General features: G+C 45.1%; 1 protein-coding gene across 1 annotated transcript; it reads right to left on the bottom strand.

Annotated features, from left to right (window-relative positions):
• Window positions 1-4,373: 4,373 nt before the first annotated feature.
• Window positions 4,374-25,822, bottom strand: ZIM3 (zinc finger imprinted 3). Its single transcript, XM_061140664.1, has 5 exons — window positions 25,811-25,822; window positions 9,960-10,016; window positions 7,855-7,999; window positions 7,185-7,289; window positions 4,374-5,623 (listed from the first exon to the last, which is right to left on the bottom strand). Exons 1-5 carry the CDS (start codon window positions 25,820-25,822, stop codon window positions 4,374-4,376), a joined length of 1,569 nt encoding a protein of 522 aa, XP_060996647.1.
• Window positions 25,823-26,020: the final 198 nt, after the last annotated feature.

The raw sequence follows: 26,020 nt of genomic DNA on the forward strand, positions 1-26,020 counted from the left end.
TTGGCAATGGACAGGGAAGCCTGGTGTGCTGCAGGCCTCTCTTTGCTGGGGTCGCAAAGAGTCGGACACGACTGAGCAACTGAACTGCACTGAACTGAATATTCCATAGTATAAATATGCCACATCTTTATCCATTTATCTGGTGATGCACACTTAGGTTGCTTCCATGTCTTGGCTATTGTAAATAGTGCTGTTGTGAACACAGGGGTGCATGTCTCTCTTCAAATTATCGTTTTGTCTGACTATGTGCCCAGGAGTGGGATTGCTGGATCATGTGGCAGCTCTATGTTTAATTTTTTGAGGAATCTCCATACTGTTTTCTATAGTGGCTGTGCCAATTTACATTCCCACGAACAGTGTAGGAGGGTTTCCTTTTCTCCACACTCTTTTCAGTGTTTGCTATTTGTAGATTTTTTTTTTGGATGGGGCAGGTGGGATATTAGTTCCCCAACCAGGGATCGAACTTGTGCCCCCTGCTGTGGAAGCTGGACCACCAGGGACGTCCCCACGGCAAGAACTGTAAATGCAGGTACAAAGCTTATTATTAGAGGCATAGCTCGGCAACACGTGGGAGGGCACAGAGAGACGTTCTGTGTAGCTGAGGCAGAACCAAGGCAGAGAGGCACACCCAGAGACAGGACGTGGTGTTCTGGACAGGAGGCGTGCAGTCAGAGGCGGTTAAGTCGTTTACATAGGACAGGTTTTCGGGTCTTTGTTTACCTTTAGCCGACGATCTGACTTTCCCACACTTGACCTACCCTGGGACCCTCCCCTGGGGCGCACACGCACCCCTCGGCTGAAACGAATCTCAAAGTGCAGGCTTCTGGGAGAAGCAAGACCCATTACTCAACATTGTGTGTGTTCAGCCACTAAGTCCTGAGTCTTTGTGACCTCATGGGCTGCGGCACGCCAGGCCTCCCTGTCCTTCACTATCTCCCAGAGTTTGCTCAAACCCATGTCCATCAAGTTGGTGATGCCATCCAACCATCTCACCCTCTGTCGTCCCCTTCTCCTCCTGCCCTCAATCTTTCCCAGCATCAGGGTCTTTTCTAGAGTTGGTTCTTCGCCCCAGGTGACCAAAGACTCATTATGGCCTGGCATCATCCTCTGATTTTTTGACCCCATGAAGGCTTTTGCACATGTGTGGTGCTGGAGAAGACTCGTGAGAGACCCTTAGACAACAAGGAGATCAAACCATTCAGTCCTAAAGAAAATCATTGGAAGGGCTGATGCTGAAGCTGAAGCTCCAATACTTTGACCACCTGATGTGAAGAGCCAACTTGTTAGAAAAGACCCTCATGCTGGGAAAGATTGAAGGCACAAGGAGAAGGGGGTGGCAGAGGATGAGATGGTTGGATGGCATCACCGATTCAATGGACATGAATTTGGGTAAACTCCGGGAGATAGTGAAGGACAGGGGAGCCTGGTATGCTGCAGCCCATGGGGTTAGAGAGTCAGATACAACTTAGCAACTGAACAACATTGTCTCCCTTGCCCCAAGGATGAGAGGTGAGTGATCTCTTAATGTTTTTACAGGGTTTACTCCAAGTCTTGTGGCCAAAAAAAATGCCTTGATGTCTGGTAATTTACCCTATTCCCACTGCTGGTTTTTATACTTGAGGTGGAGATCTCGAAAGGGAGACAGGAGAATGTAGTCCTGGAACCCTGCTGGCCTCTTGCTTCAGGAAATGTAAACAGGGGGCTGCTAATGAATGCAAGGCCCCAGGAGGTGTGAGCAGTTGTAAATGCCTAGCCTGGGGCCACCCCCTGCCTCAGAAGCACTCCAGTCACTGTCCATAACTGTTTCCCTTGATAATATTTTCTTACTCAATTTATTGTCTAATCCAAATTTCACCTTATTCTTATCTCTTCCCCCTACTGTGACATCTGTCATGTTCTGTTGGTATTTAAATGTTTGTTTCCAGGTTATAAGCTATAAAGACAAGATAGTAGCTGAACCTGAAATCATTTAGGGAGGAAAGGAATGACTCAGAAGACTGACTTCCCCAAGGGAGAGAGGGTGGGTGCGTTCCCATTTAGATGAGGGATGGTTGTGTTATGTGAAGCAGGAAGATGTTTCTGCTGTCCTGTGGAATTCAACTTCCTGAAGACCTCCATCTCCATGGGTGGACTGTCCATGACAGAGAGTGAATCTAACTAACACCCATTTTAATCCTCTTCTAGCTTACCTTCGGAGAAGGAAATGGCAACCCACTCCAGTATTCTTGCCTGGAGAATCCCATGGACAGAGGAGCCTGGCAGGCTATAGTCCATGGGGTCACAAAGAGTCAGACACGACTAGGCGACTAAACCACCACCACCAGCTTACCTTCCTGCGTTGCAAAGCCTGGTTAGCTAAAAATGTTATTTTCCAGGCTCCCTTGCTTTTGCTAAGCAGACACGTGTGAGACTTGGAGTAAGATACTGCATGGCAGTGAGCAGCAAAAATGCATGCGGACTTCCCTGGTGGTTTGGAGGCAAAGACTCCACACTCCCAATGCAGGGGGCCTGGGTTCGACCCCTGGACAGGGAACTAGATCCCACATGCCGCAACCAAACCACAAACAGAGAAATACTAAAAAAAAAAATACATGCAACCCATGGACAGACTGGTTCCAGGTATCGACTGAAAAAGATGTCCAAGTAAGAGCTATGAGTTGAGTTTTATTGGAGGCAAAATGAGGACTATGGCTCAGGAGATAGCACCTCAGATAGCTTTGAGAGACTGCTCCAAAGAGGCAGCGGGGGAAGGTCGATATGTGAGATTTTGGTGAAGGGGGGAGTTCAGCGCAATCAAGCACTTACTTTACAAAACATTTTCTGCTACTCAAGAGGAGCTGATGTCACCATGAAGGGATTTAGTGATTTTCTAGATACAAGGAGATGCAAGGACTGGGATCATGAAATCAGTTTCTGAAAATATCTATTTAAAGACCAGTGCCATCAATTTCTCAGACACACACAGTGTCTCCCTCTCCACCCTGACCTCCGTTCTCAAGCACATAATTCAGTCTCTGCAGAGACAGATGCCAAATGCCCTCGGGGAGAACCAGTTTGTAGTTGAGACAGGAAACTAGGTGCTCACAGTGGGTGGAGTCAGCCATTCTGGGGTTTTTCCTCCTGCTCACCAAGAGAGATGAATTATCTCCCCTTTCTCTTGGAAAACAAAGTGAAGTGGGGATGGGGAGGAGGTCAGAGATTTTCATGGTGTGAAACATCTATTTGTTCCTCTTTCTTTTCCAACTTTGAAGACTTACCAGGTACTTTCAGTATATTTCTCCTGGGTTGCTAAATGTATTGACTTAACAGATCATGTTCCCAAATAAAAAGCCCCAAATAAATAAATACTAGTATATACTAATACAAATAAATAAATACTAATACTAATATAATCCATCCAGGGCATTTTAGTGATGCAACTATGTTGTTCCATTTTATGTTTATTGTCCCCAATTAGTATTTATATCTTTTAAAAATACATGGGACTTCCCTGAAAGTCCAGTGGTTAAGACTTCACACTCCCAATATAGGGGGCATGAGTTCGCTCCCTGGTGGGGGAACTAAGATCCCACATGCCCCATAGGGCAGCCGAAATAAGTTCAATTAAAAATAAAATTTAAAAAAGACTTCACCTTCCAATGCAGGGTGCATGGGTTCGATCCCCAGTCAGGGAGCTAAGATTCCCCCATGCCTATTGGCCAAAAAAACAAAACATAAAATAGAGACAATACTGTAACAAATTCAATAAAGATTTTAAAAAACGGTCCATGATGAAAAATCTTTAGGGCTTCCCTGATGGTCCAGTGGTTAAGAATCCACCTTGCAATGCAAGGGACACCGGTTCGATCCCAGGTCTGGGAAGACCCTACATGCCTCAGGGCAGCTAAGCCTGTGTACCACAATGCTGATCCTTCACACCTAGAGCCTGTGCTCCAAAACCAGGGAAGCTGCTGCGATCAGGAGCCCCTGCTTACCGCAACTGGAGAAAGCCCAGGTGCAGCATCGAGACCCACCACAGCCAAAAGTAAATAAATACATCTTTTAAAAAATATTTTTTTAAAAAATAAAGAGATGTATTACAAATAATAATAAATAAATAAAATTTTAAAATGGATACCACAGATTGTATTCACTAGAACAAAACTCCATGAGCATTTTTGTCAATTTGGTTTATTGCTACATCGTCAATGTTTAAAAGAATCCCTGATATACAAAGGGTACTTAATATTTGCTGAACAAATAAACAAAATCAATCCTCAAAGGATACACTGCACCCCCAGGCTGCCCTCTGACAGAGTGTTCTTACTGATCATTCAGTGGGAACTCCTGGAGGACTATTCTAGGCTAGCCTCTAAGGGGAGCATTGCCCTATTTTAATGTGCAGGAGGTATGTATCTGTTGTGAATTCTTCTCTGGTGTTTGATAAGATATGACGTGTCAAGGAAGACTTTTCCACATTCAGAACACTCTTGAGGTTTCTGTCCAGTATGGATTTTTGTATGCAGGCGGAGGCCTAACTTCCGGCTAAAGAATTTTCCGCATTCCTGACATTGGTAGGGTGTCTCTTCGCTATGAATTCTCTGATGGCTGTGAAGATTTGACTTCTGGAAGAAAGCTTTCCCACATCTATCACATTCGTAGCATTTTTCTCCAGTATGGATCTTTCTGTGTTGAATAAGATTTTTCTGCTGGATGAAGGTATTACCACACAGCTCACAGGCGTAGGCTCTCTCCTTAGAGTGGATTTTCTCATGGTCAATGGCATTGGATTTCTGGGCAAAAGCCTTTCCACATACGTTGCATTTATAGGGCTTCTCTCCTGTGTGTGTTCTCTGGTGTTTGACGAGATCTGACTTGTAGATGAATGCTTTTGCACAGTTGTTGCAGCTGTAGGGCTTTTGTCCGGTGTGAATTTTTTTATGTTGAAGGAGGGTTGAGCCCTGTTTAAAGGACTTCCCACATTTATCACATTCATAGGCTTTCTCTTCATTGTGAATTTTCTTATGATTAATGCAGGCGGATTTCCAGGAAAAGCCTTTCCCACATGTTTGACACTCAAAGGGTTTCCCTTCAGTATGAGTTTTCTGGTGTTGGACAAGGTTGGGCTTTTGCTTGTAGACTTTCCCACATTCATCACATTCATAGGATTTTTCTCCTGTATTAGTGTTCTGATGTTCATCAGTCCTCCTCTTCTTGCTGAATGCCCGTCTACGTGTATTATGTCCAAAGGATTCCTTAACGGCTTGTGTCCTTAGGGGACTCTGGAGGTATGATTTTGAACTGAGTGACTTTCGATGGGCATTCCACAAAAATTGGTTTTCTTTCAGCTTAGATGGATCATTGCCAATTCTTCTTTTGTATATACTGTACGTATTATTTCTTACATAGCTTTTCCGTGTGTCTAAACTATGTTTCAAATGTTTTCCGCATGAGTCACCTTCACAGAGTCTGGCCCTTGAAGGAATACTGTCTGCGCCCAGCAGGCAGATTTCTTTAGGCTTGTCACATTCAAGGTCTTCGTGCTCAGTCAATGTCTCCTGGTTGACAGATGCAACTTCAGTCTTGAGGCTCCACTGTATGTCCTGGAATCTCCCACTCTGCTCTTCAATGGCCCAGTCTTTTTCTAAAACGGAATACAAAGAAATGGACTTCCCTGGTGGTACAGTGGGTAAGAATACTCCTGCCAATGCAGGGAGCTCGTGTTTGGTTCCTGGTCTGGGAAGATTCCACATGCCACAGGGCAACTAAGCCCGCGGGTGTGCCCAGCTACCGAAACCCGCCTGCTCTAGAGCCCAAGCTCTGCAACAAGAGAAGCCACCGAATCGAGAGGCCAGAGGACCGTGACTAGGGAGCAGCCCCTGCTGGTTGCAACCAGAGAAACGCCTGTGCAGCTACGAAGAACCAGCACAGCCAGAAATAAATAAATCACATAATTCAAAAAAAAAGAATACAAAGAAATGCTCTTTGTGAATCCCCCCACTCACATGATTGAATGAGATGTTGTAAATTCTCTATTGAAGAGATCATTCTGGTTTCAGGTGTAAAGTCTGTGGGAAGCTAACTTAATTGAAACTTTATGGAGGAACACTGAAGGAGTAGGTATAACCTCAGGTGATACTGATCAAGAATGATCAAAAACAGGACTTACTATGACAACTGACCACAACTGAATGCCTGCCGACTGCTTACAGAAGGTAAAGTGCTGTGTAACAACCGTATCTTTAGTTTCAGATAAACAGAGCTTAAGCTCCATGACAGACTTATACTCAAAGTTACCTGTAATACATGCATTCTGGTTAGTTTTTTCCTAAATAAACACGTGTGTGCTTAGCCGCTCAGTCATGTCTGACTCTGTGCAACCCCGTGGACCGTAGCCTGCCAGGCTTCTCTGTCCATGGGGATTCTCCAGCAAGAATACTGAAGTGGGTTCCCATACCCTTCTCCTGGGGATCTTCCCCACCAGGGATGGAACCCAGGTCTCCTGCATTGCAGGCAGATTCTTTACTGTCTGAGCCACCAGGAAGGTCCATCTGTATATATACAGATTTCTTATCTAGATTCTTTTCCTATGTAAGTCAAGCAGCTGAATTTTGGATCCAACTTTTTCAGTTCTTTTGCTGTGAAGCACATTATTGGGAAAATTCATGAAATTTGAATGACATTTATAGACGAATACTAGCAATACACTCAGTGCTGAGTACCCAGGGTCAACCCCTGTGATCACGCCTTTGTAAGAGAATGCCCTTGTGTCAAAGAAAACACTTGAGTGCAGGGAGCTTCACAGTTGAACCCACAGGGAGCAGAGGAGAGCCCAAAGAGGGGAGAAACAGAGTTTACTTGTAAAGGAAAATTCAGGTTAAAATTAAGGAACGTAGCTGTGTGGAGAGAAATACCTGGAGATTCTCTCATTCAAAAAAAAAAGTCAGTAGCTTCCCCATGACTTTGGTCCACTCAGGCTAAAGGACTTAGTGATTTTTCTAAAAGGTGGGGTGGGATGGGGTGGGGTGGAGTGGGGTGGGGTGGGGGGAATTCCCTGGCCATCCTGTGGTTAGGAATCGGTGCAGGGAGAACAGGTTCAGACTCTGAACAGGGAACTAAGATCCCACAAGGGGCGCGGTGCGGCCAAAATAAAAAGGATGACTTCCATCCATGTGCCCTTAGCCCTGCCTCTCCTGGTTAGGTACCTGCTGGACCACAGCTCCTCAGCAACACCTGCGTTTCCACCGTCCACGGCTCCTCACCGTTTTCCAACCGCAAGATCACTTCTGGTTTGGCGGCTTCCTCTCCTCCTGTTCAGGGAAAATGGAGTTTGATGTTGGTGAGTGTGTGTTTGTGGGAATGTGGTGTGCGTTTGCGTGTGTTTCCATGAGTGTGTTTGTGTGAATGCCGTGTGTCTGAGGGTGTTCCTACGTGTTGGAATGTGTATGTGTGAGTGTGTTGGTGTGAGTGTGGGTGTTGTGGTTCAAGCTTTGGTTGAGGCAATGATGGGGAAGATACAGCTAGGAGTGCCCAGGGGCTGTCAATCCAAATGAAATTTTTTAATGCTTTTTTTTTTTTCCTTTGGAAGATGAAGTTTTCCCAAAAATCAGGGCCAGAACTGGGGTGGAGGGAGAGGCCCCCACCCACAAAACTGAAAGAGGCCCTCACTCATCCTCATGGTACTTACACAACCTGAGATGGAGGGTTCCTTAAATTTAGCCCACATGCACCTCACATGCCCTAGTCTCTGTCCTGCCATGAACATATCCAAAGCGAATAGCATCTAACAGCCAAAACTGGTAAGCTACTCGGGTCGAGTGCCACGAGGTTCAGGCTTCAGGCGTTTAGTGACGCTCCCCAAGGAGCCATGCTCACCCATGGAGACCAGGTTCCTGAAGTTCTCCAAGGTCACATCCTTGTACAGGTCCCTCTGCTCAGGACTCAGTCGCTGCCACTCCTCCTGTGTGAAGGCCACGGCGACATCCTCAAAGGTCACGCCTCCCTGTAACACGCTCCTGACCTGCAGAAAGATACCCCCAGATCCACAGGAATTTATTCCCACTGAGCCAAGATGGAATTGTGCATGTTATTCGCTGAGTGTTACGTGTGCTCAGTCACTAAGCTGTGTCCGACTCTTCACAACCCCGTGGACTGTAGCCTGCCGGGTTCCTCTGTCCATAGGGTTTCCCAGGCAAGAATGCTGGAGTGCTGCAATGCAATTATCCCCTCAATAAAAAAACAGACTGAAAAAGAAAATGCTGGAGTGGGTTGCCATTTCTTTCTCCACAGGATCTTCTGAACCCAGGGATTGAACCCGTGGCTCCTATATTAATAGATGGATTCTTTAACACAGAGCCATGTGGGAAGCCTCTCTCTGACTGCTGTGTCTGGGAGAAAATTAACTGTACCTGAAATATCTTACCAACGAGCCATAACCTCAGGGTTACGATTCTACAAACCCTAATCCAGTTCCATCAATTTTACTTTCTAAACCTCTCTCAGATATTTGGTGGTCTCCATTTTCCCCACTGTTCACTGATCCACAATATCTTTTTTTTTTAAGATAATTATGATTTATTACATGTTAAGCTCTTTGCCTTTTTTTTGGCTGTGCCACAAGGCATATAGGATCTTAGTTCACCAATAAGAGATCGAACCTGTGCCCTCTGCAGTGGAAGCTCAGGGTCTTAACCACTGGGCCACCAGAGAAGTACCTATGATCTTTCCCCCCATTCCACCCCGCTAGGTTGTCACAGAGCACAGGGCAAATTCCCACCAGCGATCTATTTTCCATATGGTAAAATGGGTATATATTTCAATGCTACTCTCTCAGTTCATCCCACCCTCTCCTCTCCCGTCTGTATCCACAAGTCTCTTCTCTATGTCTGTGTCTCTATTCCTGCTCTGCAAATAGGTTCATCTGTACCGTCTTTCTAGATTCCATGTATGTGCATTTATATACAGAATTTGTTCTTCTCTTTCTGACTCACTTCACTCTGTGTAACAGGCTCTAGGCTCATCTGCCTCACTGGAACCAACTCAAATCCGTTCCTTTATTTAGAACATAGCACTGGCATCCTAACTCTAGGAGGAAAAGGGGATGACCGAGAATGAGACAGTTGGATGACATCACCGAGTCAATGAACATAAGTTTGAGCAAATTCCGGGAGACAGTGAAGAACAGGGAAGCCTGGCGTGCTGTAGTTCATGGGGCCCCAATGATTGGACATGATTTGATGACTAAAAAACAACACCCTTACTCTTTCACTTCTTCTAAACTCATGCCTTCCAATCTGTTTTTCACAGGGCGTGGAAATTGGATTGTGACACGCCCCAGCTTAGCGGCTTTCCTCGGTTTGGGAAAAGGGCAAAAAGTGAAAGTGAAAGTCGCTCAGTCCTGTCTGACTCTTTGTGACCCCATGGACTATAACAGTCCATGGAATTCTCTAGGCCAGAATACTGGAGTAGGTAGCCTTTCCCTTCTGCAGGGCATCTTCCAAACCCAGGGATCGAACCCAGGTGTGCTGTATTACAGGTGGATTCTTTACCAGCTGAGCCACCAGGAAAGCCCAAGAATAGTGGAGTGGGTAGTCTATCCCTTCTCTAGCGGATCTTCCCGACCCAGGGTCTCCTGCATTGCAGGTGGATTCTTTACCAACTGAGCTACTAGGGGGAAAGGGCACCCCTCCTTTAGACATGCGAGAAATAAGATACTGTCTCCCAGATCAGTAAGCGAAGGATGTCACAGTCATCAGCGATTAAGGGAAGTTGCTGAGACCCGAGGGAATTCAGGATGTGAAAACAGGATGCTGGCCCCAGATAACTGTGGAGCCTATCAAAGGAAGGGAGGGAGAGGGGATGGAGGAGGGAAGGAAAAACTGCCAAAGAGGTTAGCAGAGGTTAATTCTGAGGAATGGGAATATAGATGACATGTTTGCTTGCTTGCGATGATGATTTGGACTTAAAAAAAACAAACTCACCTGGATGTTGCTCATTTCCTGTTCTTTTTGAGCCATGACAGTCTCGGGAAGGAAGAGCTGAGGGAAAACAGAAGAGAGCCATGAAAAAGCAGAATGTCCGGAGCTGCCCAGTCCTCCAGCACAAGCAGCACTGCCTGGACCCTTCAGCAAAGCCCTCGCTTGTCCCCGGACGGTCCCTGTCGGGCAGGGGCCGACCCCACTGGGTGGCATAAACCCATAGAATTCCCTTGACCTCTCACAGTTTACACATCTCCTGGATCCTGTGATTCTACTAGTAATCCTTTGCCTTCAAGTAAATAACTATGGGGGCTTCCCCGGTCACTCAGCGGTAAAGAATCTGCCTGCAATGCAGGTCTCGCAGGAGATGCATTTTTGATCCCTGGGTCAGGAAGATCCCCTGGAGGGGGGCATGGCAACCCACTCCAGTATTCTTTTTTTTTTTTTTTTTTTTAGTGCAGTGCAGTTTATTACACCGGCGGGCCCAAGGCAGAGTCTCCTCTTAGCCAAGGGCCCCGACCAGCATTTGTGAAAATCTTTTATACCCCATGTGTACGTGTCCAAACCCACCACCCCAAATCCCTTGAGGCTTACAAAGGAAGGGTAAATACAATCACAATAACCCCATCATTCACGTGTTATGTGTTCAAACAGTTAATAATCAATAAGCCCGCGGTTACATTCCACCACTCCAGTATTCTTGCCTGAATAACCCCCTGAACAAAGGAGGCTGGCGTGCATGGGGTCGCAGAGCCGGATAGGACAGAAGAGACTTAATCTGGCACAAATAACTATGAGAGTGCACAAAAAGGATCAAGGAGAAGACGTCTCACCATCGGCTTATTTTTCTCATCAAACGAGTGGAAGCAACTTACAGGTGCGGTAATCAGAGCTTTCTCTCTTTCTTTATTAATTGTGTTGATTTATGTATTTTTGGCTGTGCCGGGTCTTCCTTGCTTTTCCTCTAGTTGCAGCGAGCGGGGGCTGCTCTCTAGCTGTGAGCCAGCTGCTCCTTGTGGAGGCTTCTCTTCTTGCGGAGCCGGGGCTCCAGGGCTCGAGGACTTCAGTGGTTGCGGCTCCCGGCCCTCCCGCACAGGCTCTGCAGTTGTGGTGCTCAGCTGGAGGGAGGGAGGTGTGGAGCTTCGTTGCTCCTGGCTTGGGGGATCTTCCCCCAAGCATCAGGGATCGAACCCTTGTCTCCCGCATTGGCGGACGGATTCTTGACCCCTAAGCCATCAGGCAAGCCCGGGTGCTGCAATCAAAGGTTTCTTACAGATCCGAGGGTGCAGGCTCTAGTGTGTACAGGGGGAGTCGTCAGGTCAGCCGCCTGCAGACCCTCCGGGAGCCCGCCTTCATGCCTCTTACCCATCAAGAGTTTTCAAAGGCACCGTTGTCTCTGAGTCCGTTCAGCCTGATTTGCAATGGCCCATAAACTTGCCAGGTGGGTCAGGGGTAAAGAACCCACCTGCCAATGCAGGAGACTTGGGTTCGATCCCTGGGTGGGGAAGATCCCCTGGAGGAGGAAATGGGAACCCACGCCAGTCTTCTTGCCGGAGAAATCCCACGGACAGAGGAGCCTGGCGGGCTACAGTCCATGGGGTCGCAAAGACTAGGACACGGCTAAGCGGCGGAGCACAAGAGTAAACTTGCCAAGTGGGTGTAGGAAGGACAGTCAGCTTTCTCAGAACCCAGCCTCAGATGCAAAACAGAACAAGCAAAGGTCCTGAGAGGGCGTCTTCCTGGATTTTCTGCCTCATCAGAGAAGGCAGGCTCCCCCTATTTCCTCCAACTGCTCTGGAGTCTTCCAAACCCGAAACAGGGTTCCCTCTCACAGGCAAGCAAGGCAGGAAACAGGCCATGTCACCCGGAAGAGGGTCCCTTCCCCAGGGGGGCAGAACCCAGGCAGGAGAAGCCTGGGGCGAGCAGTGGACGCCCTTTGTCCTTGGTCGTGTCAATTTCTGAAGACATCTGCTCTTTTCTCTTTCCAATAACAGCTACTTTTTCTTCCTCTCTTTTATTTGATGTTCTTTCTCAAGCTTTTATCAAGCATGGTAGAAAGGCTTTCATGTACATATACATAAATAGTATGTAAAATATAATATATATATTTTAGAAAACATAGGCATGTTTGCCTAGCTAAAATATTTAGGACATTTTGACTCCACTTGTTTGACTCAGTATGAATGGAATGCTAGAGTTCTAATTTTAAAAACATAGATACACAACAAGCAACAAAGGTGTCCTGTATACCACAGGGAATGATAGTCAATATCTTGTAATAAACTATAATGGAAAATAATCTGAAAGATACGTGTGCATATATAACTGAATCACCTTGATGTGCACCTGAAACATTGTAAGTCAACTATGCCTCAATAAAATAAACATATTAATTCTAAAAATAATAAATAACTGCTTTTTCTTCTATTTTTTTTTTTGCTGCCCCAGGTGGCTTGTGGGATCTTTGTTCCCCAACCCAGGATCCAACCTGTGCCCGCTGCAGTGGAAATGTGGAGTCCTAACCACTGAACCACCAGAGAAGTCCCTTCCACTGAATCACCAGAGAAGTCCCTTATTTGCACTTAATTGAAGTATGAAAGAAAGTGAAGTCGCTCAGTCGTGTCCAACTCTTTGAGACCCCGTGGACTGTAGCCTACCAGGCTCCTCTCTCCATGGGATTCTCCAGGCAAGAATACTGGAGTGGGTTGCCTTTTCCTTCTCCAGGGGATCTTCCCGACCCAGGGATCGAAGCCGGGTCTACCCACATTGCAGGCAGACGCTTTAACCTCTGAGCCACCAGGGAATAAGTTACAGGTGTATAATATGTATGTGCTAAGTTGCTTCAGTGGTGTCCGACTCTTTGCGACCCCGTGGACTGTAGCCCGCCAGGCTCCCCTGTCCCTGGGATTCTCCAGGCGAGAAGACTGGAGTGGGTAGCTGTGTCCTTCTCCAGGGGATCTTCCTGACCCAGGGATCGAACCCACGTCTCTTATGTCTCCTGCATTGGCATCAGTGCCGCCTGGGAAGCCACACTGGTGTACAATATAACGAGTCATGATTTTAAAGGTTATACTCTATGTGTAGTTATTACAAAATATTGGCTATGTTCTCCATGTTGTAAAGCCTATCCTTGCAGCTTATTTCACGCCTAGCAGTTCGTCCTCTTCATCTTGCCCCTCCTTGCTTCCCTCTCCCCACAGTTAATCACTAGTGTATTCTCTGTATCTATGAGTCTGCTTCTTTTTCATTACATTTACTAGTTTGTTGTATTTCTTAGATTCTGCATATAACTGATATTGTACAGTATTTGCCTTTCTTTGTGAAGACGTCTCAGTTTCATCTTTCATTTTTCTCTGCATTTTAAAAAGAAAGTATTCACTATGGAAAACAGTGTGGAGATTTCTTAAAAAACTGGAAATAGAACTGCCATATGACCCAGCAATCCCACTTCTGGGCATATACACTGAGGAAACCAGATCTGAAAGAGACACGTGCACCCCAATGTTCATCACAGCACTGTTTATAATAGCCAGGACATGGAAGCAACCTAGATGCCCATCAGCAGACGAATGGATAAGGAAGCTGTGGTACATATACACCATGGAATATTACTCAGCCGTTAAAAAGAATTCATTTGAGTCAGTTCTAATGAGATGGATGAAACTGAAGCCCATTATACAGTGTGAAGCCAGAAAGATAAAGACCATTACAGCATACTAACACATATATATGGAATTTAGAAAGATGGTAACGATAACCCTACATGCAAAACAGAAAAAGAGACACAGAAATACAGAACAGACTTTTGAACTCTGTGGGAGAAGGCGAGGGTGGGATGTTTCGAGAGAACAGCATGTGTATTATCTATAGTGAAACAGATCACCGGCCCAGGTGGGATGCATGAGACAAGTGCTCGGGCCTGGTGCACTGGGAAGACCCAGAGGAATCGGGTGGAGAGGGAGGTGGGAGGGGGGATCGGGATGGGGAATACGTGTAAATCTATTGCTGATTCATGTCAATGTGTGACAAAACCCACTGAAATGTTGTGAAGTAATTAGCCTCCAACTAATAAAAAATAAATAAATAAAAATAAAAATAAAAAAAATAAAAAATAAAATAAATAATAAAATAAAATGGAGATTACAACAGCTAAAAAATAAAATAAAATACATTGTAATACCACAAAAAAAAGAGAGAAAAAAATATATAAAAAGAAAGTGTTACATTACAGGGAATTTCCCAACTAGGGATTAAACCTGGGTCTGTGGCAGTGAAAGTGCAGCATCCTAACCATTGGACGACCAGGGAATTCCCTCCGGTTTATTTATTTTTAAAAATTTTTAATATCTCTAAAGTATGGTTCAAAGGCTTTTTTTGCAACTTCACTTTTTCTTACGAGTTACTGATTTACCCATCTTTTCTGAGTTGCTACCAGTGAACATTTCCCTACTTTCACAGATTATGGAGTCATTTGTTCAACTTCTGCTCAATGGATATTTTTTATCACAAGTAATAATTGCCTTCTGACATCTTTTTCAGTTTTTCTAACGCTTGTGTTTCCTTATTGCTCCCTTTTTAGGTAACTTCGCTCTCTTGAAGGACAATTAGTAGAAATAGTATATTGGTTATAAGGATTAGAGAAACAAGTAAGAGGAAAAGGATATTTTTTTTTGAAAAGGATATTTTTTAAGAATATAGTTTCTATACAATTTGTAGTTTCAAAATTAAACATTGACGTGTTCCTCTTTTTGAAACTAAAAAATGTATAAAATCCCTAGTGTATGTGCTTTTAAAAATTCTTTCATAGTGGGCAAAAGTCATACAAGATATTAAAAAAATTGCTAAAAGACTGTTCTAAAGTAGCTGTGAATATGTTATTTCAAAATGTATAAAGAAATAAAACCCTACATTCTCATTCATTCATTCTTTAAACAGAAACAAAAAAGGAGACAAATTCATAATTTGAGGATACAGAGAGTAGATGTTACCTATTCGTATAAACAAGGACTTCTCAACCTCAGCACCATTGTCATTTGGACCAGATGTTTACAGCAGTTTTATTCATAATTGAAAAACTTGGAAGCAACCAAGATGTCCTTCAGTAAATAAACTGATATATTCAGACAATGGCATATTATTCAGAGCAAAAAAGAAATAAGCCATCATCATAGAAAGACATGTGGAGGAAAATTAAATGCATATTCCTAAGTAAAGAAGCCAGTCTGAAAAAGCTACATACTGCGTGATTCCGACTATATGACATTCTGGAACAAGGGAAATTATGAGGACAGTAAGATTAGTTTCGGAACTTCCCTGGTGGCCCAGTGATTGGCACTCCCAGTGCTGGGGACCTGGGTTTAATCCCTGGTCAGAGAACTAAGATCCCATATGCTGCAACTAAGAGTTCTCCCGTGCCTTGATTAAAGATTCAGCGGAACCTGAGACCTGACTGAGCCAAATAAATAAAGATTCGTTGCCAGGGGGCCGGGGAAAGGGAGAGAGAAACAGGCAGAGCAGGAGAGCATGAAGGGTCTTTAGGGCAGTGAAAAATCCTCTGAATGATACGGTGTTAAGGGTTATTACATGTGTGTTCAAACCCGAAGAATGTTCAATACCAAGAGAGAACCCTTAAAAATAGGTAACAAGGGAGAAAAAACCCAAACAAACAAAAAGAGTGAACCCTTAGGAAAACCATGGACTGTTGATAATGATTGGTTAATATATGTTGAGGGGGGAGGGCCTATACAAGGGATAGGTAGGAAGCATATGGGAAATTTCTGTGCTTTCCTCTCAATTGTATCGTAAAACTAAAACTGCTCTAAAAAAATTAAATCATGGGGAATTCCCTGGCGGCCTCTGCGACGTCTGCAGGAGTGCAGGTTGGATCTCTGGTTGGAGGACCGTCTCCCCGGTGGCTCAGATGGTAAAGTGTCTCCCTGCAGTGTGGGAGACCTGGGTTCAATCCCTGGGTTGGGAAGATTCCCCTGGAGAAGGAAATGGCAACCCACTCCAGTACTCTTGCCTAGAGAATTCCTTGGATGGAGGAGCCTGGTGGGTTATAGTCCATGGGGTCGCAAAGAGTCGGACGCGACTTCACTTTCTTTGGCTTTGGAGGACTAAGATCCCACATGCCCCCTTGCCAAAAAAAAAAACAAACAAATTTATCTAAAAAAAAAAAAACATCAAGGACTTTCTTTGGCTTTGGAGGACTAAGATCCCACATGCCCCCTTGCCAAAAAAAAAAACAAACAAATTTATCTAAAAAAAAAAAAACATCAAGGACTTCCTGGCAGTTCAAAGGTTAAGACTCCATACTCCCAGTGCAGGGGTTGAGGATTCAGTCCGGTCAGGGAACTAAGATCCCACATGACGTGCATGGCGCAGCCAGACCAAAAAAAAAAAAAGAGAAACAAAAGACCCTCTACCCCCCAGAAATTTAAAAACAAAATTATCAAAAACAATCTTGGGGGCTTCGCTGGTGACTGAGTGGTAAAGAATCTGCCTGCCAATGCAGGAGACACAGGTTCGATCCCTGGGTTGGGAGGATCCCCTGGAGAAGGAAATGAAAACCCACTCCAGTGTTCTTGCTTAGAGAATCCCAGGGACAGAGGAGCCTGGCAGGCTACAGTCCAGAGGGTCAAAAAGAGACCCAACTGAGCGACTAAAGAAGATGAAGGTAATACGTACGATATGACATTGGCATATAAAACAGAGCTGAACTGGGGAAAAAAGGAACAGAAGCTCAGCTGCACTGTTGCAATGAGCCCGTGCCCAGACCGTGGGGCCAGGATGGGTTCTTGTGCTAGAGATGGGTTCTCCGCTAGAGAACAAGACACGCAAGCTGAGCACAGAAAACAGTGAAGTCAGAACCGAACCATGGCCGTGGTGCTGAGGATTCAAAGCCACTGAAAGTAGTGGGGACGTCCTGGGAGCACCATTTTCTAACACGAAAATTCAGAACTCCAACGTACAAATGTAAAACGCTTGACTTTCAAGGAAGGGGAAAGAACAGCCTACCTCCAGCGAAGTCTGGTATGAACTCTCCAGGTTGATTCCCAGCGCCTGTGCTCCTTTCTTCTCCTTGGGTGGACTGGAAATGAAAAGATGTGTGTATTTAAAAGCTAAATGAGCCATCAAATAAAAGTAATCAGCCCCACCCTTCTCGTCTCAAGATCCTAATCTAGTCAGGAAACAAAGACCATCTGGTCAGAAACAGCAAGCCCCACCTATTCTAATCCTATCAGACATCTTCAGCTACAATTTCCATAAAACCTCACAAATAAATGTTGTGAAAGGCAGTAGGGGCTGACAGAGGATGAGGTGGTTGGATGGCATCCCCCACTCAATGGACTTCAGTTTGAGCAAGCTCCGGGAGACGGTAAAGGACTGGGGAGGCTGGTGTGCTGCAGCCCATGGGGTCGCAAAGAGTCGGACATGACTTAGTGACTGAACAACAAAACTTCTTTTTAAAAAACAGGCCAGTGTATTTCCAATGGAAATTTTAAAAATCCCATGCAAGTGAAATCTTTCATCCTAAAGTGAAAAGATAAAAACATCAATATTTATCCACATGACTGAAATTCCCATGAAATAAATTAAACAAGAACATTTTACTTATTAGTTTATTCTTTGAGCTCCCCAACATTGGTTTTCAATGTTTAAAAAAAAAAGTTGAATATTTTTGGATTAAACTATCAGAAAGTTCGATATAAAAATAAAAGTTAATAATGCCTTTTTTATCTTCGTAAGTTTGTTTCTGGTTGCAAACAGCTAGCAAACTGAAAATGGTTTACTTCAATTGCTTTCATCAGCTGACTACACTGGCATGGAATCGGGCTCACAGGGGAAGAAGTCCCGCTGCCTTAAGGGGGTGCGCCAATGCCTGCATGCTCATTCTCATCTTCTGCGATCCCATGAGTGTGGCCTGCCAGGCTCCTCTGTCCGTGGGATTCTGCAGGCCAGAATACGGGCGTGGGTCATTTCCTCCCCCAGGGGACCTTCCCCGACTAGAGATCTAGAGATCGAGCTTGCCTCTCCGGCACTGGGCAGGGGGATTCTTCGCCCCTGAGCCGCCTGGGAAGCCCCATGTGCTCCGACATCAAGGGCTCTTCAGCCGTCCTGATACGGCCACAAGGAGACCACTGTGCCAGGCAGGGCCTAGCCTCAGCTGGGTCTTGAATTAAAATGCTTGTTTCATGATCCCCTGCCTAGACATGGCAACGTTCCAAAATGGATTGTTCAAATGAATTCTGAAAGATTACGGCAGACTCCATGAGGTAGGCTGCAAGAGACTTGGTTTTCTCCCACACATATCTGAAGATGGATATTTTTTAAAATATCTGCATGCTCCATCGTGTCCAACTCTTTGTGGCCCCATGGACTGTAGCCAGCCAGGCTCCTCTGACATTGGGATTTCCCAGGCAAGAATGCCATGCCCTCCTCCAGGAGATCTTCCCGATTCTTGGATTGAACCTGCCTCTCCTGTGTCTCCTATATTGGCAGGCAGGCTCTTTACCACTAACGCCACCTGGGAAACCGTCTTTTAAATGACCTGACTGGAAAGGGGAGGGATGAAAATGCAAAACACAAGGGATTTTCAGTACAATTGTATTCACAGCAAATGTGCTTCTCTGCTGGAGGATGTGGATAAGCGGGGAAGGGTGTTCGTGGGCTGGGGATGGGGGGTGGGGCAGGGGGCATATGAGAACTCAGTAACCTTCCTCTCAATTCTGCAGTGAACCTAAAACCTTTCTATAAAAAATATCTTTTTGAAAAATGATATCAAAATCAAAATCTTTTTGATTCTACCAGTCAGCCCCTAGTGGGGAGAGTGGTAAAATGAAAAGGATTTTGGGGAAATTCCCGGTGGTCCACACACTCGGTGATTTCACTGTGGGGGCTAGTTCAACCCCTGGTTGGGAAACTAAGGTCCTACAAGCCTCATAGTGAGGCCAAAAGTGACAGTGGTTCCACTGTGTCTGACTCTCTGCAACCCGTGGACTATGGCTGCCAGGGTCCTCTGTCCGTGGGATCCTCCAGGCAAGGATACTGGAGTGGGTTGCTATTCCCTTCTCCAGGGAATCTTCCCAACCCAGGAATCGAACCCAAGTCTCCTGCACTGCAGGCAGCTTCTTTCCCGTCTGAACCATCAGGGAAGCCCAAAACTCAAGAAAAAAATGAAAGGAATGTTTTACATCACTCTTTCCCCCCCCCCCCCCCAACAGTGGCAAAGGCCAGAATTTCTATGAGAAAGTTGCTTTATTATCCTTCAAAAGTGTTAGGACTCAGATTTATTGTCTGTGTTAATGGAGAGGGTTTCTTAAGATGGTTTTGACTCACAGTCTTAGAGAATGAACTTATGGTTGCTGGTTAGGTAAGGAAAGGTAGGAGCTAGAGATAGCGTGTCTAGGATGGACATGCACACACTGCTATATTCAACACGGATAACGAACAAGGACCTATGGTAGCACAGGGACCTCTGCTCAGGGTTCTGTGGCAGCCGGGATGGGAGGGGAGTCTGGGGGAGAGTGGGTGCATGTGTATGTATGACTGAGTCCCTTCACTCTTCACCTGAAACCATCACAATACTGTTAATTGGCTATACTTCAATACAATTTAAAAAAATTTTTAAGATGTTTTTGGAGAAGGAAATGGCAACTCACTCCAGTATTTCTTGCCTGGGAAGTCCCATGAACAAAGAAACCTGGCGGGCTACAGTCCATGAGGTTGCAAAGAGTCAGAGAGGATTGAGCACATGCTTGTCATGTCATGTCACTGTTACAAACACTGTTTTATTATTTTTTGACAACTTAATTTTTAATGACCTATAAGCTGAATATAATGGTGGGATATAATGGTTATATATATACATACACACACACACACATGCATATATTTAATTCCTTTCCCAAAGAAAGCTTGTTTAGTTCCCAACCCAGATCCTCAGATTCCTTGATGAACAGAAACGGATCAGAGGCGAGATGAGAAATTCAGGCAAGCCTTTTCTGGGACTCTCACTGCAGCACAATGGAGCAAGGACAAATGACAGGTGCCCTGGCTCCTTCTGGAGGACAGCGGGCTGGTTCCTTAAACGGGGGGGAGGGTGGGCGAGGATACAGAGGTCGTAGGCCACCAGAGAGGTAGCCCGGGCAGTCTGCACACCCTCTGGTATTGCCATGTGTTGGGATCGTGTGACGCACCCAGCTTTTGCTCCAGGCATCCCAGAATCAGCAGTTGGTTTGTGGCCTTTTTGTATCTTACTGCATAACCGTGTTGAGTACACACGAATGTTAGATCTTTTGAATCTCTTGCTGGAGGAGGCCTTTGTCCAGTTGCAGGCGCTCCAGTGGCTGGTCCCAGGTCTCAGCCTCTCAGATTCAAAGATAAATGGTGGTAGAGCCCATAGGGGTATTCCTGTCTGGAGTCTCGAAGTCTTATTTGACAATATCACTGTTAATCTCCAGAGAGTCACAACAAGAGTTTCAGAGTGGTGTAGATGGTCAAAAAGTTGATAGAATTGGGTTTATCCGCAGCACATGAGAACATCACAAGTTGGTTTATTGTCTCTATGGAAATTCACCTGAATCTTTCCCTACCTCCAGTCTATTCCCTGGAAGTTCCCTGGATGTCTAGTCATTAGAACCCCTGTTTGGGAAACTGAGAGCCCACAGGCCTCAATGTGACTGAGATTTTTTTTTTTTTTTGAAAAGTGAATATGAGGCTTTAAATGGTAGGTACTGTCCCCAGGCTCAGAACTGGAATCCAGTGACAAAAGCATCTTTCTTAAATAAATATAATTTGAAGGGGAATTCCCTGGTGGTTCAGTGATGAAGGATCCATGCTTCCACTGTAGGGGGAATGGATTCGATCCCTGGTGGGGGAACTGAGATCTCACATGCCTCTCGGTGCAGCCAAAAAAAAAAGTTTTTTAATTAAAAAAGTTGTTGATAAATAATTATAACCTAGCATGTAAGGAATATGATCCAGGAACCTTCCAATATTGTAATGCCTTACAATATTCTGCTATAGTTCACAACACATGGAAGCTTGTTGCTGTTGTTGTTCACCTGCTAAGTCGTGTCCGATTCTTTGGACCCCACGGACAGCAGCAGATCAGGCTTCCCTGTCCTTCACTATTTCCCCAAGTTTGCTCAGATTCATGTCCACTGAGTCAGTGATGCCATCCAACCAGCTCATCCTCTGTTGCTCCCTCCTCCTCCTGCCCTCAATCTTTCCCTGCATCGGGGTCTTTTCCAATGAGTCAGCTCTTCGCATCAGGTGGCCAAGGTATTGCAGCTTCAGTTTCAGCATCAGTCCTTCCAGTGAATATTCAGGACTGATTTCCTTTAGGATGGACTGGCTTGATCTTGTATTCCAAGGGACTTTCAAGAGTCTCCAGCACCACAGTTCGAGAGCATCAGTGGAAACTTCTGGCTCTCAAATTGATACTCCTCCAGCACTGACCCTCCTCTGAACTGAAGCCATGTCCTCTGCCAATCTCCCCACGCTGGGAGAGGCCGGGGAGTCAGTGGTTAACAAGGTACACTCCGGCTCCGCTTGTCACAGCAAAAGACTTCCTTACTCCAGACTTACTGCCTCATCTGTAACAACGCGATGAGGGTGGAGAGGCTGTGAGCATTAGATGATGTGATACACGTGAAGAACTCAGAAGGAGGCCCAGCACAAAGTTAATTGTTAGTGTTCATTATTATTAATATCTTTACCATGAGAGTTGCCATTCCTCAGACAGATTCAGGGGTTTCGAAGAAAACCATGAGGTCACAAGGAGTCAGATACCATTGAGCAACTGAACAACAACTGGCAAACCAGGTGGACGGGACATTTTACTTTCATCTTAACCCCATCTGATATTATGCTCTAACTCACAGCCGCAGCTTCTCCTCCACAGGCTCTCAACTCTTACTTGCCCTCTTTATTCTCCAAATGGATGCCCTTTTAAGCATAAGTTCAGTTCAGTTCAGCTCAGTCGCAGCACGCCAGGCCTCCCTGTCCATCGCCAACTCCCAGAGTTTACTCAAACTCATGTCCATTGAGTCGGTGATGCCATCAAACCATCTCATCCTCTGTCGTCCCCTTCTCCTCCCGTCTTCAATCTTTCCCATCTCTTTTCCAATGAGTCAGTTCTTTGCATCAGGCAGCCAGAGTATTGGAGTTTCAGTTTCAGCATCAGTCCTTCCAGTGAATGTTCAGGACTGATTTCCTTTAGGATGGACTGGTTGGATCTCCTTGCAGTCCCAGGGACTCTCAGGAGTCCTCTCCAACACCACAGTTCAAAAGCATCCATTCTTCGGTGCTCAGCTTTCTTTATAGTCCAACTCACATCCATACAGGACTACTGGAAAAACCATAGCTTTGACTAGACAGACACTTATGGGCAGAGTAATGTCTCTGCATTTTACTATGCTGTCTTGGTTGGTCATAACTTTTCTTCCGAGGAGCAAGCATCTTTTAATTTCATGGCTGCAGTCACCATCTGCAGTGATTTTGGAGCCCCCTGAAATAGAATCTGTCACTTGTTTCCCCATCTATTTGCCATGAAGTGATGGAACCAGATGCCATGATCTTAGTTTTCTGAATGTTGAGTTTTAAGCCAACTTTTTCTGTCTTCACTTTCACTTTCATCAAGAGGCTCTTTTGTTCCTCTTCACTCTCTGCCATAAGGGTGGTGTCATCTGCATATCTGAGGTTATTGATATTTCTCCCAGCAATCTTGATTCCAGCTTGTGCTTCATCCAGTCCAGCATTTCGCATGATGTACTCTGCATATAAGTTAAAGAAGCAGGGTGACAATATACAGCCTTGACATACTCCTTTCCTGATTTGGAACCAGTCTGTTGTTCCACGTCCAGTTCTAACTGTTGCTTCTTGACCTGCGTACAGGTTTCTGAGGAGGCAGGTCAGGTGGTCTGGTATTCCCATCTCTTTAAGAATTTTCCAGAGGTTTTGTGATCCACACAGTCAAAGGCTTTGGGATAGTCAATAAAGCAGCAGCAGATGCTTTTCTGGAACTAAAGCGGATTGTCAATCCTTGGACGGCTCAACGTCTTCCCTTTCTGTTAGATCTCAAGTTCCTACAAGGGGCTGCCTCTTTGGCCACCCCTTACGTAGAACTGACTTTCTCCCAAACATCAGATCAGACAGCATTTCTTCTGGTACATGGATATTTTGTTTCTTTCCTACCTGAGGAGTCATTAATATTCACATTAAGTGCTTAATTTTTTTTTTAAATTTTTGGTTATGCTGGGTGTTCGTTGCTGCCCGGGGGCTTTCTCTAGTTGAGGCAAGCAAGGGCCGCTCTTTGCCGCAGTGTGCGGGCTTCTCATCCTGTTGCAGAGCCTGGGCTCTAGGGTGTGCCGGCTTCCGTGACTGCAGCACACGGGCTCAGCAGATGCGGCTCCCAGACTCCAGAGCAGAGTCTCAATAGTTGTGGCTTGGCCTGTGGGATCCTCTGGACCGGGGGTTGAACCCGTGTTTCCTGCATTGGCAGGTGAGTTCTTCACCCCTGAGCTGGCAGGGAAGCCCCGTGTTAAGGGCTTTAGTGCAATCGTTTTTTAAGTTTTTTCTTTTGGGCCATGTGTGTATATTCTCTTGAAATATATCCTTATAGTTTTGGTTCTGTTGTGATTAAGATATAAATTTAAACTATACTTTCAAACAGTCCCAGTGTTTGAAATGCACATTTATTAAATCAGAAAGACAAATAAATGTTTTTTTGGGTCACACTTCACGGCATGCAGGATCTTGTTCCCTGACCGGTGATCAAACCCTGAGCTCCTTCCAGTGAAAGCATATAACTCTAACCACCGGACCACCAGGGAATCCCCTGTTCATGTACTGTTGAATGAAATAGTTATTCACTTCCTGTCACACTCATCATTTCTAGTACCCAGTGGTCCACTGTGACTTGTGGCTACTATATTGTTTTGGGGGTTTTTTTGGTGTGTGTGTGTGACTGCTATATTGTTTGGTGGTTTGTTTTTTGTATGTGTATCTGTGGCTACTATATTGGACATACATTTGGGTTCTGGACCCAATTCCAACCAACCAGTGCTAGGGACACTAGTGGATATCCTATGATTCAACCCAATTCTGACTCTATCAACTTGGACATAGTGTCGTATTTCACAGGTTAGGGCCTCAGCCCTAAGACTCTGTTACCAAACTCAGGTTCAACTGCTTATTGCTCAAGAATCCAATACGGAGAGACATGTGTTAGGTAAAAGCAAAGATAGCTTTATTGGGAAACCTGACAATCCTGGGGAGAAGCTGGACTCATGTTCCAAAGAACCAAATCCATTGCTGATCAGAGGGCAAGAGATTTTAAAGGGGAATTTCAAGAATACACAGGTGGAGAGGGGTGGCTACATGCAGAGGAATACAGTCATGTCTGACAGTCATCTTGAAATTGTTCATGGGTGTTCTGACCAGTGTCATCTTCTTTGTTTCAAGTACAGTTAATCTTCAGTTCCAGGGTCAATTTGTTCCTATTTCCTTGAGATGAACTCTCAGAATTGTGTAGGACAGAGCAGCTTAAGTCATGCCTATAGTCTGGTCATGATGTAATCAACTTCTTCCAACTGATGGGGGCTCCAGTATTAAAGGATATGGCTCAGAAAATGATCTATAGCCCTTGCGTGCTAAGTCACTTCAGTCATGTTGAACTCTTTTCGACCTCATGAACTGTAGCCTGCCAGGTTCCTCTGTCCAAGGGATTCTCCAGGCAAGAATATTGGAGTGGGTTTCCATGCCCTTCCCCAGGGATCAAACCCTCATCTCTTAAGGCTCCTGCATTCACAGGCAGTTTCTTTACCACTAGTGCCTCCTGGGAAGCCCAAGATAGCCCTTGTGAAGGAACTAAAGATCCTCGACTTTAATGGCTGAAGTATTTCATCTTTTTTTTTTTTTTTCAAAATTTAAGCTTTTTGTTTTGTATTGGAGTACAGCCAATTAACAGTGTAGTGGTAGTTTCAGGTGGACAGTGAAGGGACTTAGCTACACATGTACACGTATCCATTCTTCTCCAAATCCCAGTCCTGTCCAGGCTGCCACATAACACTGAGCAGACTTCCCTGTGCTTACAGCGGGTCCTTGTTGTTATCCATTTTAAATATAGCAGTGTGTACATGACCTTCCCACACAAAATTTCATCTTGTTTGACTGTTTTCCTTTGTTGCTGCATTTTTCTCATTTCTCTGATTAAATCTATCCTTTGACTATAAATGCCTCCAGCTAATCTCAAGTTCACATGGTTACCTGTACTTCTGACCAATAGGCTATAAATCAGAGGTTCCCAGGAACCCTTCTCCTTGGGTCTGATTAATTTGCTACAGTGCAAATTAATCACAGAACTCAGGAAAGTGACTAGATTACAGTCGTATTCTGATGACCAAAAAAAAATGACATCATTTATAATTATTTCATTGTCCTCAAGATCTGTTGAACTCTGAATCTGGATTTGGTCACTAGGGCAGCATGGTTCTTTGTATCATCTGTCTCTGCCTCCTGAAGTCCTCTTTACCATCTCCAGAAGCTGAAGCGGAAGGTATGTTTAGAGGGGTATGTTCCCAGGAAGATCATTAATGTGGAGTCCAGGCTGATGACATCAAATACACCAAGTCTGTCTCCGTGTTTACTTTGTTCTGGCTCCAGAGAAATAAAACAGTCACCATGGAATGCCATTCTGTATACCTAAAGCAGAAAGGGAAAAGAAAAATTGAAGAAACCAGTTTATACATACAAAAATGGAGGTCTATTCTTTCCAACTTTCCAGTCAAATATGGAACCTCCTACCCCTTGAGAAAGCCATGCATTAGCCAGCCCCTGGCAGAACACACCTGAGGATTCATTCTGCCGGTAACTCAGTCATACCTTCCACGAAATCTGATTGTTTACCATGTGCCAGGAACAGGGAAAACATTAGTGAACAAAGCTCACATACTAACAGGGTTTCTGGGTTCCAGTTCAGAGCTTGAAAAGTGGGCAGTGGAATTCCTCGGGAGGACCACAGACTCGGGAAGAGCCTTGGGGACTGTGACCACCCCCGG

This window comes from Dama dama, chromosome 4, assembly GCF_033118175.1.
Source record: "Dama dama isolate Ldn47 chromosome 4, ASM3311817v1, whole genome shotgun sequence".
Taxonomy (NCBI): domain Eukaryota; kingdom Metazoa; phylum Chordata; class Mammalia; order Artiodactyla; family Cervidae; genus Dama; species Dama dama.

Bases quoted from the DNA above. Each gene is read 5' to 3' on its own strand.
- ZIM3 (XM_061140664.1), bottom strand. The intron at 8,000-9,959 runs GTGAGTTTGTTT...ATCTTTCTGCAG, and splicing joins AGGAAATGAGCAACATCCAG to GTCAGGAGCGTGTTACAGGG. The intron at 7,290-7,854 runs GTGAGCATGGCT...TTCCCTGAACAG, and splicing joins CAGGAACCTGGTCTCCATGG to GAGGAGAGGAAGCCGCCAAA.